Source organism: Meriones unguiculatus, chromosome 19 (genome assembly GCF_030254825.1).
Source record: "Meriones unguiculatus strain TT.TT164.6M chromosome 19, Bangor_MerUng_6.1, whole genome shotgun sequence".
In the NCBI taxonomy this organism is placed as follows: domain Eukaryota; kingdom Metazoa; phylum Chordata; class Mammalia; order Rodentia; family Muridae; genus Meriones; species Meriones unguiculatus.
In genome coordinates, this window is record NC_083366.1 from 30,628,518 (window position 1) to 30,642,239 (window position 13,722).

Genomic DNA, 13,722 nt, shown 5'->3' on the forward strand with positions numbered 1-13,722 from the left:
AGCTTCTGGCTTCCAACCTATACTGAAGACCACCAGCTCTACAGGGATCCTTCAGCCCCAGACTGGGATCGCTGATGTATACAGCCTTGTAGACTGAACAGCTATTGGGTTTGGGGACTCTCCAGTGTGAGGCAGCCATTGTTGGACTTCAAACCTGTATCGTGTGAGCCAACATGATAATCGCCTTTCAAGATACACTCATTCTGTTGGGTCTCTTCCTCTAAAACACCCATTCCTAATACACAAACAAATTATGCTGGTTATAATCCATTTGATGAGTCAACTGATTAGGTCAGAGCCCCTGCAGCCCAGACATATCCCAAAGGCCCCACTTATAATGCTGCACTGGGGACTAAGCCTTCTCCTTCCCAACTCTTCAAGGGTTCAGAGACTGGTCACATTTCCTAAACAAGAAAGAGAGGCAGTCTTCTCTGTTTGTTTTATGCTTCGAATCTTCAGCAAATGAGTATTCACAGTTTGCCAAAGGGCCACTTCTCAGACATCTTCAGAAAGCCATGCTGGCTTGTCTGCATCCCACAAATTAATTATGTGGATGTCAGAAAAGATGTATGAATGAGGGACACAGTGATGCTCTTCCAATTCCAAGTACAGGTGTCTGTGACATCCTGACGTCTTCCCAATGGCAGCTCATAAATCCACCTTCATCAATCTCTACCTAAGACCCAGCCTCGCTAAGTCTATGTCAAGCACCAAATTGTTACAGATTATCCCTCTCCCTTCCCTGTTTGCTTTCCATACGACAAGCACCCCAAAGAAGAGCAGCAACAGCAGGCATCTACTTGCTGGCAGCCAGGTTTGTTTTTATTATGTGCTTGTTTTATTTTTTCTGTCTATCCCTTCTCCATCCATCAGTCGCTGTCTCCTTGTCTGTCTCTGTCAGTCTTTGTTTCTCTCTCTCTCTCTCTCTCTCTCTCTCTCTCTCTCTCTCTCTCTCTCTCGTGTGTGTGTGTGTGTGTGTGTGTGTGTGTACACACTGAGTGTAGGACCCAGGCCCTTAATACAGGTCATACAAGCATGCTACCCAAAAGGTATGCCCTTGAATCCTGTTTACCTCTTTGGAAGAATCAGGGAGAAAAGAGTTCATGACTCTTTGAAGTTGATATTTGAAGTAAATCTTTTGAGACCTGAGGAAAATGAGCTACCTATGAGTGACATAGAAATATATTATAGAACCCTAATGACTGTGTTAGCACTGAAACTCTTCTAAACTGAAGTATAAACTCAGATGGGCTTAGTCTGGAGCCAATGGAAACTGAAAGTCTCTGAAAATCAAATGGTAATCCATGTTTTCACTTCTTAAATTTTCCCTGGTCATGAAATCAGTGGTCACTAGAATAACAGTAAGAATGAAAATAAACCAAAGAAATGTTGTAAATTTAAAGTTTGTCATAATCCCACCCAGCTAAAATACCTCTAAACCATTTAAACTACTCTGTGTACAAGAGGAAGGACTCTCATTTTCCCTAATACATAAATGCTTTTGAGTTTTTAAAAATTAAGTTGGAACCAATATACAGCATTTTTTTTTCTTTTACCACCACAAATCTAAATTAAGTGGCATGTATTACCACTTTGGTCAATTATAAAAGTTGTGCATGACAACAGATTATAAACAAATGTGTCACAGAAGTAGAAATACAAGCTAAAAATCAGGAGTCCTCCTGTCAAGAAATGGCCATGCAGCACTTTTCCATATATTCTTACAGAATTTCTGCCTCCTCTACACAACTCTAATTTTATGTAGTTGGGATCTTTTTAAAAATAAGATTTTATTTGTGTGTGTATGTGTGTGTGTGCAGATGACTTCAGAGATCAGAAGAAAGCATTGGAGCCCCTGCAGCTGGAGTTACAAAGGGTTGCTAGCCACTCAGTGTGGGTGCTGGCAAAAGAATATGGGTCCTCTGCAAGGTAGTGCACTCTTCTACTCACTGAGGTAAATTTACGACCCTACAGTTGGGATTATAATCTACACATAAGTAAGCCTTTTTGTTCCTTCCCAGGTAACATCACACTGCAGGTTCCCAATCAGAAATAGAGAAACAATTGGGTCTGCTTCATACGGTTTTCCAAATGACAGATTTATTTCAGTTTTCAGTGATTCCACAGAACTACACTACATAAGTACACCACAAGCTCGGCAGCCAACCCCCCAGAGGTACAAAGATTGCCTCCAATTTTATGCTATTTGCAAGTAATTCTACTGTGAATGCTCTTTTCACACTCACATAAATACTCCTATAGAATACGTTTCTTAAAGTAGAGTGTTTGAGAGCAAAGGCTCTTAAAAGTCCATCATTCATGTTTCAACCCAGAACACATTACCCAGCCTTTCCCCAAATGATATCATCCAAATTATTTTCTGAGCCAACATAGTCAACACGTAGGATGCCTAGTTATGTTTTAATTTGCAGTTATTTGCCATGGTAAAAATCTTTCATTATTTCATTCACATGTTAGCTGTTATTTCTACCTGTTGACCATTTTTTTATTAGCTATTATTTACTTTTATTTTGGATATATAAGACTCCACATTTTAAAAGAACTAATTAGGATTTGACTTTCATGGAAACTCTTGCATATTTCTCCAAGTCCCAGGGCTTTTTGATTTTTGTAATGATATTATCTATCATACAAATTCTTTATTTTATGTCGGTGGCGCTTAAACTTTCTAACACTGTGACCACTGAACACATTTCCTCGCGTTGTGGCGACCCCCGGCCATAAAATTATTTTCACTGCCACTTCATAACTGTAATTTTGCTACTGTTATGAGTCATGATGTAAATATTTTTGGAAATAGATGTTTGTCAAAGGGATTGTGAGCCATAGGCTAATAACCTCTGTTTTATGTTACCCTACTTACTGGTCTCTGGTTAGTCACATACTACCATTATTTAATGATAATGGAATGAGATGATGAAGGCAACACAATCACCGTCCTTGCTGGCTTTGTGATTTCTGCTGTCTGTCTTCCCCCATGCCACCCTAAGCTCCTTGAAAGCTTACATTGGTGCTGTATTTTTGGCCACCACTGTACCCAGTGCCTGAATCAGAGCATCTCCCAAAGTAGGTATTTAACAAGTAGCTAACCAATTTATGAAATCTGTGCAATGATCTGAATATTGGGATGAAACAGTCACATGTTGCAATCCTAATCCTTAGGAGTGACAATAGCAGAGGGAGTCATTGGGTTGGAATGAGGTCATGGGAACAGAGAAATTATCAGCAAGGTTAGATCTCCTTAGGAAGATCCTGGAGAGATGTTCACACCTTCTGTAGAATATAGTCAGAAGACGCCTCTAGTAAATTGTCTCTCAATGGCCCTCTGTAGACACATAATATGCTGATGCCTTGAACTTGGACTTGTGCCTCCAAAATTATGGGAAAGCACCATTGGTTGTATGTAAGGCATCTATCTACCTTAAATATTTTGTTACAACAACTCCAACTTCATGAGAGCTGCTATTGGCATGGATACATACCAGCCTCTAAGCCCATGTTCCCCTGGCATGAACATCTCTGCTGTACAAGGATGCCTCATCCAGAGACCAGACAAGAAGCTGAGGTGCTTAGGGAGGCAGGCAGAATGAAAAAGAAACCCTTCCTGAGATGAGGCATTTTAATAAATATATATTCGGAACAATCTGGAAGAAATAGGTGTGGAGGTAGCTTAATATGAACACATTGGAAAAATACCCTTTCAGACTTTATCTTTGCTGTTTTAAAAAATGAAGTGTTTTTTTTTTGTTTTGTTTTGTTTTTTGTTTTATTTATTTGTATGTATGTGAGGCGCTGGTTAACCTGAGTGCAGCACCCAGAGAACCCAGAAAGTGTGTCAGAGTCCTGGAGCTGTAGTTACACTCAGCTGTGAGCTGTCTAATATGGGTACAGGGAATCCAACTACGGTCTCCTGCAAGAGATGTGCGTGCATCTTTTCATCCAGAAAATTAAATTTAAAAGTAAAATATATTCATGAGTCTGAAACAATGGATCTTAGTAACATAAGCTATTACACCACCAAGATGTAAAATTTTAGGGAATTCTAATTATGTCAATATTAAGTAATAGCACCATCAAATACTTTCTTAATCAAATGAGCTATAGATAATTAAGGAAGCATGGATAGACATTTTAAAATATTCAAATCTTGCAAATATTAATTAACTATAGATATTCTGGAAGTATAATTCTTGATTGGAGAAAGTAGTGGAAAGAGGCAATATAGAGCAGTTATAAAGAGTGATTGAGGTCAGGCTTGGAAGGGAAGAGGAAGGCCAGACATGGGATGTCATGTTCTAGGAAACATAGAGACCAGTGTTAGAGTCAATGAAGATCCACGCGGAGTGAGGGTAGTCTCCCTGAGCTCTGAGACTATGATGGGAAGACAGGAGGATCCGAGTTAGAGAGAGTAGCCAGAACCTTTATAGTATTTCATCATCCAAGAGGTCTCAAGCTCAGTCACACCGGGTGATCCTTGGCCAATCAGTGCCACACATCCCAAGACCCTCAGACATTCAAGATCCTCACACAACGTGATGTCATTTTTGTAAACAACCTGTGCACCTCCTCCCACCCACTTTACATCATCCCTGTATCACTTTCATCAGACTAAGTAAACAGCTAGTTTACTTAGTTCTTTATTGTTCAGGGGATAATGACAAGAAAAAAAATCCAGCCATGTTTAGTTCAGATGAAGTGGGTTTTTTTTCTAACATTTTCAGTCCACGGCCATTCAAGAGTGTAGGTGCTACACCAGTGAATATGGAGGGCTTATTGTATTTGCTGTGAATCATCTAGACACGGGATGCTGTGGGTGCAGATGTGTGAAGGAGAGGTGCTATATTTAGAGAGAGAACAGAGTAAGAGAATTAAAAATCTTCAGTGCGGCAAGAAGTGTAAAGAAACTTTTTCCCCTCTTTTGATGTGAAAACCAAACAACTTATACTTTCTAAGAATAATCTGACTATTATCCTCTACAAGCTAATCTAGAATTTTCTTTGTCATATCCAGGATATGTACATAAAGTTTCTTTTCTAAGGCATGTTTGAACTACAGCAGAAGACAAAGACAAAAGCAATACTGTGTTAACAGGGGAAGGAATGACTATAGAAAGTCGACAAAAGGAAAGGGATGCTGGGGACTGAGGAGAAGGCAAGAAGAAAAGTCCCATCCTACTCTAATCATGTGATGTCAAAACCAAACACCAGCTTCTCAACAACCTACAGTGAAATCATCACCACTTCACAGACAGCATTCAAAATGATAAATGTCAGTCATTTTCTGCCTGGCATGGTAACTCATGGAATTAGCAGAGTAACGCCAGAAGCAGGCATCTTTATTTCCTCCTTTTCTCCCATCAGGATACTGAGATTCATCTGTGTCCAAAGTCATGTCAGAGGAAGAGGCTGGGGTCTGGGGAGAGGGAGAGATATTGTCACAGAAGCTGTTGGCTACAGATGAGACAAGGCTTCTATTTCTCAGTGAAAGGGGCTAATGGAAAAAGGAGTAAGAAGCCCGTTGTTTTGGATAAGGCAGATCAATGGCTACATCCACCCTGCTACCAAAAATCAATGAAAATCTCTGCAATGGGTTTATTAAATAAGTTAAATTAATGTTGATTGAACATGACTGCCCAGTGTGAGGCAGAAGGTAAAATCACTATGCTTAAATTCTTGGTTCATTCAGCCATTTAGATGGATGAAGCACATGAATCAGCATCTATAATAAAAAGGAGGGTTTCCCCTGTAACCTCCACCCCCCAGCTGAGAGCCATGAAGTACAGTGGCTTAACTTGAGCTTCAGGAATTGGCTGGTGCTGGTAGAATCCCACCTACCCACCCCTTTGCCAGACTGTGTGCAGTTTGGGACTGTGTGCTGGCAGGTGTGTTTCAAAGGGATGAAGGAAGCAGTGTGCTCTTTTTCTCAAGACAAAATTTCCTTTACCTCCCACCATCAAACCAGAAGTACACTGCAAAGGATGTAACACGTGGGCCCGGCAAGATCTAGCTCAGATCATGAAAGGAAACCCAGACTGTGGGACGCTGACCACACAGAAAGTAGACACAAACACACACACACACACACAGAGACAGAGACAGAGAGGTGGAGAGAGATGGAGACAGAGAAAGATAGACAGAAGTTCTCTGTCAGACTTACATTATATGACATTTAAGGCATGAGTTTGTCACTCAACCCATACGACCTTTGCCATCCCTCTCGACAGGGAAAACTAAGACGTCATACTGTGTGGATGCATGTGCAAGCTGTTCCATCTTCTGACATGCCTCTGGACAAACACCCACCTTGTCTGAACTCAGTCCACGTTACACCACGTAAAGAAGTTACACTGAGCTCTTAGAGAGCTACCAAACTAGGCCAAAACCACACCAAAATGAAGTCGTTTTTCCCTCTGTCTCGTCTCTCTCCCTCTTTTAAAAAAAGAAACTCAGTGCCATCAATCCCATATTTGAAAGTAAAATTACTCTCAAGAATTTTGGTGCCACAAAATTTTTATCCTGATAATAGCTTTGATATCTTTGGTCCTGTTCAGAGGAATGTGAACGCCAGCGCCGAACTGCAAGTGCTTAATTTTAATGGCATATCAAAGTGCTCACCTCCCAAAAAAAAAAAACATTAAAAATTCTAAGAAGAACAATTATGAATAAATTCTCTTATGACTCTATAAATTTTAATGAAGTTTAATTATATTTTAAGGGATTTCCAAATATTTTGACTACCCTTTCTTCTTCACATTACAAGTACTTTATCATTATTCTTTATTCAGGTAGACGTTCCTCTTCGTCAGAACTCAGTCACCTAATTAATATCGATGTATGAATAGGTATTGGGTATCTACTATATGCCAGGCATTAAACCAAATCACATAGGCACACAACCCGGAAGCTGATAGTCTTGCCTTTGAAAGTAACCTTAGTTACCAGTCACTAGGAATTGTGCTGAACGATATCATACAGGTAACATGTTAGCTGCTGTAAAAGCGGTTTGCGATGGGGCAAAGCCGGTCTTGGCGAGAGACACGAAGAGACTACTGAAAAAGTCTGGGTCAAAACCAAGGAAGAAACATGTTTGTGCAGAGCCAATGGGGACATGATACAAACCTCCTCAAGTGTTGCTCAAAATGAAATATATCTAGAAGTTGGTAAATCAGAACTTATGAACACTATAGAAGGATAGTAGACCAAGCCCTGACAAACCAGAGCTGAAAGAAGAGGGACTTTGTAATACTAACCTGGGAGCCAAGAAGGGAATAAGTAATACCGATTTTTATAGGAGGCCTGCAAAAGCCACCTCCCCTAACCACGGCACAGCTACTTCTGCAGCGGCCTTCCTCACTCGCAGAAGGAATTATGCACAAAGCATTGTTGGCTTTAGGTTATCCTCACTAAAAATTAAAAGTCCTGACTAGGAGGCACACTGCAAAACTGTTGTGGCTATCATAAGATCTTGTCAAATTTGCCATAGAAACTCAGCCATGGTCCTTACCCAGCAACTCGTACAGAGAATTCAGGATGGATTTCCAAGACTCCCCTGCTTCCCGTCCCGCGACGTCTGCAAAGTGGGCTGCGCTGCTGTATACATGCAGGCGGTCTATGCACTCCAGAACCAAGTTGATCATTCCCTGGAAGAGGGGGTAAAAAAAAAAAAAAGCACCATCTGAAATTAACTCACCAGTACAATCCCAGCACTCAGGAAGCTGAGGCAGGAGGATAGCTGCAAGTTTAAGGACAGTCTGGGCTACAGTGTAAGCTTCTGTCTTAGGGGAAAGAAACTAATTGTGCTCAGACCAAGAAGATTTTAAAACGGGGGTGGGGTGAGTGGGTGGGTGATGACTTGATTCTGAGAGAGGCCTAGCTTAACATTGTCAGCTCACTTTAAAGGAAACTAAGATCATTTAATCAAAGGATAAAAAGAAACACATTTGCCCAAGAAATTAAATGTTCTTCAGATAACTTAGGTTTTCAGTCTTGGTTTGCATTCTCAAACAGAAGTGAAAGAAAGTTGTATAATTGTGTTCTTCACACTGGCCTTTCAAGGTTTAACAGTAGTTGGCATGAACAGGTCCTGACTGGCATTCTACTATTAGTACCTCATCCTTATTTTCAATAACCATTATTATAACTACTACATTAAAGACATACTAAATTAAGTGAAAGAAATCCACTAAAAAGAAAATTTCAAACAAGTGAAAAATTCACTCATAAAGTTCTGCAGAAAGCAGCCTGCATTTGAAAATGCACCTTCATGGTTATTGTCAGGTTGAGCCTCTCAAAATGAGGCAGGGCCATGAAAGGAAAAGCTATGAAACATTGAGTAGTCAAATTCACTCATTGGACAGAATTTTAGCAGCAGCCATGGGCCTTAGAACACTCATGGGTTCCTTCTGGATGGTTTTGTATAACCAAATGACAAAGAAAAAAAATACCTTATTCACATTAGACTGAATATGTCCAAATTCATATTTTAAATTGCTATTGCCTAATATTTAGATTGAATTTCCTCAGATATGAAATAACTGCTGTACAGCAATCAGGCCAATGATCTGGCATATGTGATGATGTGAATTCCTTAACTTAACCTCTCTTGTTCTAATTATTGGCTTACTGTGATTTTTGCACCTTTATGATCATAGAAAAATTTTTTTATTTACAAAAAGAAATAGTTGCAAAATTTAGTATCAGTTTCAAAAGCACCAAGAAAAAAAGACAGCTTTAAAAGTATAACAGATTTTGAGATTATGGAAACTAAATGACATCCTCTACACTTTTCCTCAGATGCATATACAAGGTACTTCTGGAAGGAAGGAAGGAAGGAAGGAAGGGAGGGAGGGAGGGAGGGAGGGAGGGAGGGAGGGAGGGAGGGAGGGAAACAGAAAAAGAGAGAGAACATTTGTTTTTAGTCATATGCATATATACATGTCTGTCTTTGGGTATGTGATGTGCACATGAGTGTAGTACTTTGAGAGGACACAAGGGGGCACCTCATCCCTCAGAGCTAGAGTTACAGGCAGTAAGCCTCCTGATAGGGGTGCTGGGAAGCAAACTCAGCTTCTAGATGAGGGCAGTACATCTTCTTAACCTCTGAGCCATATCTCTCCAATTTAATTCTTTCTTGAAAAAAAAGATCATCACTCCTATGTTAAGAACACAGAATTGAAATGCCTGCTGAGCCCCTACCTGGCTCTATCATCCCCAATACCCTTCTCCGAAAGGCTTGAAACCTGTCAGCTAATGTTGACACTAGACATTAGGCAAACTGGTTGTTGTTTTACTCTGGCATAAAGTGTGGTACATGAGGTGTTTTGTTTGTTTGTTTGTTTGTTTGCAGTGGGACATCTGGTTAAATAAATCATACACACTAAGGCACGCATGACACTAGAAGCAGCTCAGGGACACATCGCTCGCTTGTACAACACACCTGGGTTTGTCTGCAGCACCACAAAAAGTAATATATGCAAAATGAAAGGCTGGAGGTACTCTGTTTATGCAGGGACCCAGAGCTCATCTTCATCCTTAGGAGTTATTGCTCTTGTTGCTTCTACTCCAAGCCGAAACCTGAGGCTCTTTCAAGTAGTTTCCTGTAGCCTGCTATATAGTTTGCAAGGCCCCATAAGGGTGTGTGTGTGTGTGTGTGTGTGTGTGTGTGTGTGTGAAGCCAGGCCTATTTTCTTTTTCTGTTTTTTTAAAATTAATTTATTTTTTATTAATTAGTTTATTCACTTTGTATAACAACTGTAGCCACCTCCCTTATCCCCTCCTAATCCATCCTCCCTCTCTTTTCTCCTCCCATGCCCCTCCCCAAGTCCACTGATAGGGGAGGTCCTCCTCCCCTTCCATCTTAGCCTAACCTATCAGGTCTCATCAGGACTGAAAGCATTGTCTTCCTCTGTGGTGTGGTAAGGCTGCTTCCCCCTCAGGGGGAAGTAGTCAAAGAGACAGTCACAGAGTTCATGTCAGAGACAGTCCCTGTTCCCCTTACTAGGACACCCACTGGGAGACTGAGCTACCACAGGCTACATCTGTGCAGGGATTCTAGGTTATCTCCATGCATGGTCCTAGGTTGGAGTATCAGTCTCAGAAAAGACCCCTGGGCCCAGATTTCTTGGTTCTCTTGCCCTCCTTATGGAGCTCCTATCCCCTCCAGGTCTTTCTATCTCCCCCATATTTCATAAGAGTCCCTGCATTCTGCCCAAAGTTTGGCTATGGGTCTCAGCATCTGCTTTGATACCCTGCTGGATAGAGTCTTTCAGAGGCCTTCTGTGGTGGCTCCTGTCCTGTTCCCTCTTTTCTCCCTCTTCTGATGTCTGTCCTGTTTGCCTTTCTGAATGAGGATTGAGCATCTTACCCAGGGTCCTCCTTCTTGCTTAGCTTCTTTAGGTGTACATATTTTAATATGTTTATCCTATATTATATGTCTCATATCCACTTTTTTCTTTTTTTAATATTAGTTAGTTTATTAACTTTGTATCCCAGCTGTATCCCACTCCCTCATTCCCTCCCAATCCCACCCTCCCTCCCTCATCTTCTCCTTACCTCTTTACAAGTCTACTGATAGGGGAGGACCTGCTCCCCTTTCATCTGACCCTAGCTTATCAGGTATCTTCAGGCCTGACTGCAAAGTCCTCCTCTGTGGCCTAGCAGGACTGCTCCTCCCTTGGGTGGGTGGGGGAGGTCAAAGAGCCAGCCATTGAGTTCATGTCAGAAATAGTCCCTGTTCCCCTTACCAGGGTACCCACTTGGATACTGAGCTACCATGGGCTACATCTGAGCAGTGGTTCTAGGTTATATCCATACATGGTCCTTGGTTGGAGATCTAATATCCACTTATAAGTGAGTATATACCATGCGTGTTTTTCTGCTTCTGGGATACCTCACTTAGGATGATCTTTTCTAGTTCCCACCATTTGCCTGCAAATTTCATTTCCTTGTTTTTAATTGCTGAGTAGTATTCCATAGTGTAAATGTACCCCAATTTCTGTATGCCAGGCCTATCTTCATGGAGCCAAAACAAAACAGTTGGATTAAAGAGTGCTCATTTGTTCAGCTTATTAGGGCTGTGTTTTTAAACCCGTGGCTTTGAATGTAGCTAAGAAGCACCTTCAAATAATTTGCTGCAAATCTAAAACCATGAAAGTCAAGTCTGGGACAATTACAAAGCAGAGAGCATTAAATAACATGGCACTACCTCCGCTGGAGTCCACCCAGCAATGTTCTTATGGCAGTGATAAAAACGGCTCACTGAAAGCTTATGGTAAAATGAGTGTCCCTTGCCAGGGGAGTGACACATAAATAAAGACAATCACCATGTTTCTTCCAAGCCTGACCCTCTGCTCAGTAACAGCCTTGTTATTCTCTACTGGGATGTGTAAAGATGTGGAATGGACAGATAATTTTCTTCATTGCAAAGTCATTTTCCCAAGGGGGTGACAGAAAAGGAACAGGTGTGATCTCACCTCTTCCTGGAAGAGATTCTGCCTATTCTTCAGTGCTCGCAGCCTGTTCTGCTTGTCCTCGTGCTCCAAATGCTCGTCTGGCGGGTGGAAGTAGCCGATAAGGTCCTGCAAACTCAGGCTCACAGACTCGATGGGCAAGTCAATGGTGGGTGGCTTTGCTTTCTTGCTGAGAGTGTCCAGGCCCCTGAATCACAGCAAACACTTCTCTAGGTTAATGACCTACAATTTCAGTTCAATGTATTTCAACTGGCAGGTGATTTGACATTGATACCCTCTCTAAAGAAGGCATAGTCAAAAGAATGTGGGAAGCATCCTTTCTACCAGCCAAAATGGCCATATTCATACTACAAGTGTGTAACATGGCATCCACGTATCTAAGACTGCAGCATCCAGAGTCATGCCTCTACAGCAAACCCTATTGGGCCAATGAAGAAATGGTCCAAATACAAAGCCAGCTGATAGCACCTCATAGTGCTAGGTACCTTAGGACGTGAGGCCACATCTTCCTTGCTGCATTGTGGTATACAGAGACTAACAATTGCAGCAGCTTCTTCCTGGATGTTTACAGCCTGACACTTCTGGCCTGCAGAGAACTCCTATAAAGACTAGCTAACCCTCCCTCTGTGCTACACCTAATAAATATAGGCTGGGGTTCTCGTTTTCAGTAGCAGATCCCATCTGACCTCAACTTTACTGTCTGCAAGTCTGTGTGTCTGTCCTTTCTTCGTTCCCTTGATACACAAGCCAGGGTTTCAGAACCCAAGCTTCATAGGTTGTGTTATCAACCAAAACAAACTGGCTCCTAGTTTCATCACCTCTACATGTTTTCCAGATCAATATAATCAATTTGTATTGTGTAGACTGCTACAACAATATAAATGATACCAAATGGAAACCCAAATAATAATTTGTTTCATGGGTAAGCAACTATTTCAATTATTAAGCAGAAAAAAATTATTCATTTTAAGAATCACAGTATTTTTAACACTGCCCGGAATTTACCAAGTATCTAGATGTCATTATCCTTGCTACAACACAGAATTTAATAAGTCAACCAAAAAAATGATTATAAAATCATCATGACCGATAGCTGTCTATCACAAATTAACATTTCCTAAGATGCAGGTTTAATCATATTCTGTGAGCCTGGCAAAGCAGATATTTATGAGGACGGAGTATTTTAGGATGATATGCTTGTAAATCCAGGGAGAAAGCAAAAAACAAAGTATCAAACAACTATCACTGTACAAATCACCTTATGAATCTGTTGAAGAGAAACACTGTGCTCCGGATAACGCGGGCCGTGCGGGACTCTTCATGCTGAGATCTGGATAAGTTCAAGCCATCATCCATGTGGCCTTCGTGGTGCATAATGGCCTGCAGGAGCGTGGGAACAGAGTCATCTTTCCAGCAAGGCATCCTGAAGGAGATACGCTCTTGTCCTGTGTGCAGGCACGACCCTGTAACCCTAGATACTCAGTGGGTAGACAGGAGGCATGCAGACAGAGCGCAAGACCAGCCTTGGTGACCTAGTGAGACTCTATGTGAAACTAAAAGAATAATGAGGGCTAGGGGTATAGATCAGTGGTTGAGTGGCTGCCTCGCTTTGGAAAGACCACGGATTCAATCACAAGAACTCCTCCTTGACAAAAACTGATTTCAAAAAACCCTCTTGAAAGCTGAGCCAGGAGAACGGGGCCTGGAAGGAATTAGAGTCAAAGGAGTGAAGGGTAGATCTAAGTACAATGAAATGCATTCATGCATGAAAGAAAAAAAATAAATCATTTTTTAATTGAGCCATAATAATAAATAGAATCAAAACCAGGCAAAGGGATACCATTGTGTTCAGAGTACATGAGAAGCAAGGTCCCTGCACAAAATAGCCATGGCGTATGCTGATTATGCTATTGTTTTAAAGACGGTTTAATAAATGTTTTAAGTTGAAGGAAACAACAGTAAAACATTGGCCCATATCTACATTCAGTGATTTATCCACAGTCAGAAAACTGTAAACCAACGGAGAAGGCAACATTATACATCCTTTGTATTACTCTGTAATATCACCAGCTGTACTGCGGGCTGATCACTATGCACTAACCCCTGACGTTGAGGTCTCACACACACACACACACACACACACACACACATTAAGATCCCCATAAATGCATACACTCACCCATATACACACATGTACTCACAAACATATGCACACAAACACTCACATATGCAGA

At 41.3% G+C, this 13,722-nt stretch overlaps 1 protein-coding gene across 1 annotated transcript in view; it reads right to left on the reverse strand.

Moving 5' to 3' along the window:
- Positions 1-13,722, reverse strand: part of Ryr2 (ryanodine receptor 2) — a 533,102-nt gene that overhangs the window by 242,135 nt on the left and 277,245 nt on the right. Inside the window, exons 13-15 of the mRNA XM_060372656.1 lie at positions 12,747-12,868; positions 11,492-11,675; positions 7,525-7,660 (exon numbers count right to left, since the gene is read on the reverse strand). Of these exons, the coding sequence (XP_060228639.1) occupies positions 7,525-7,660; positions 11,492-11,675; positions 12,747-12,868 (442 nt within the window). The remainder of the gene's footprint in view (positions 1-7,524; positions 7,661-11,491; positions 11,676-12,746; positions 12,869-13,722) is intronic.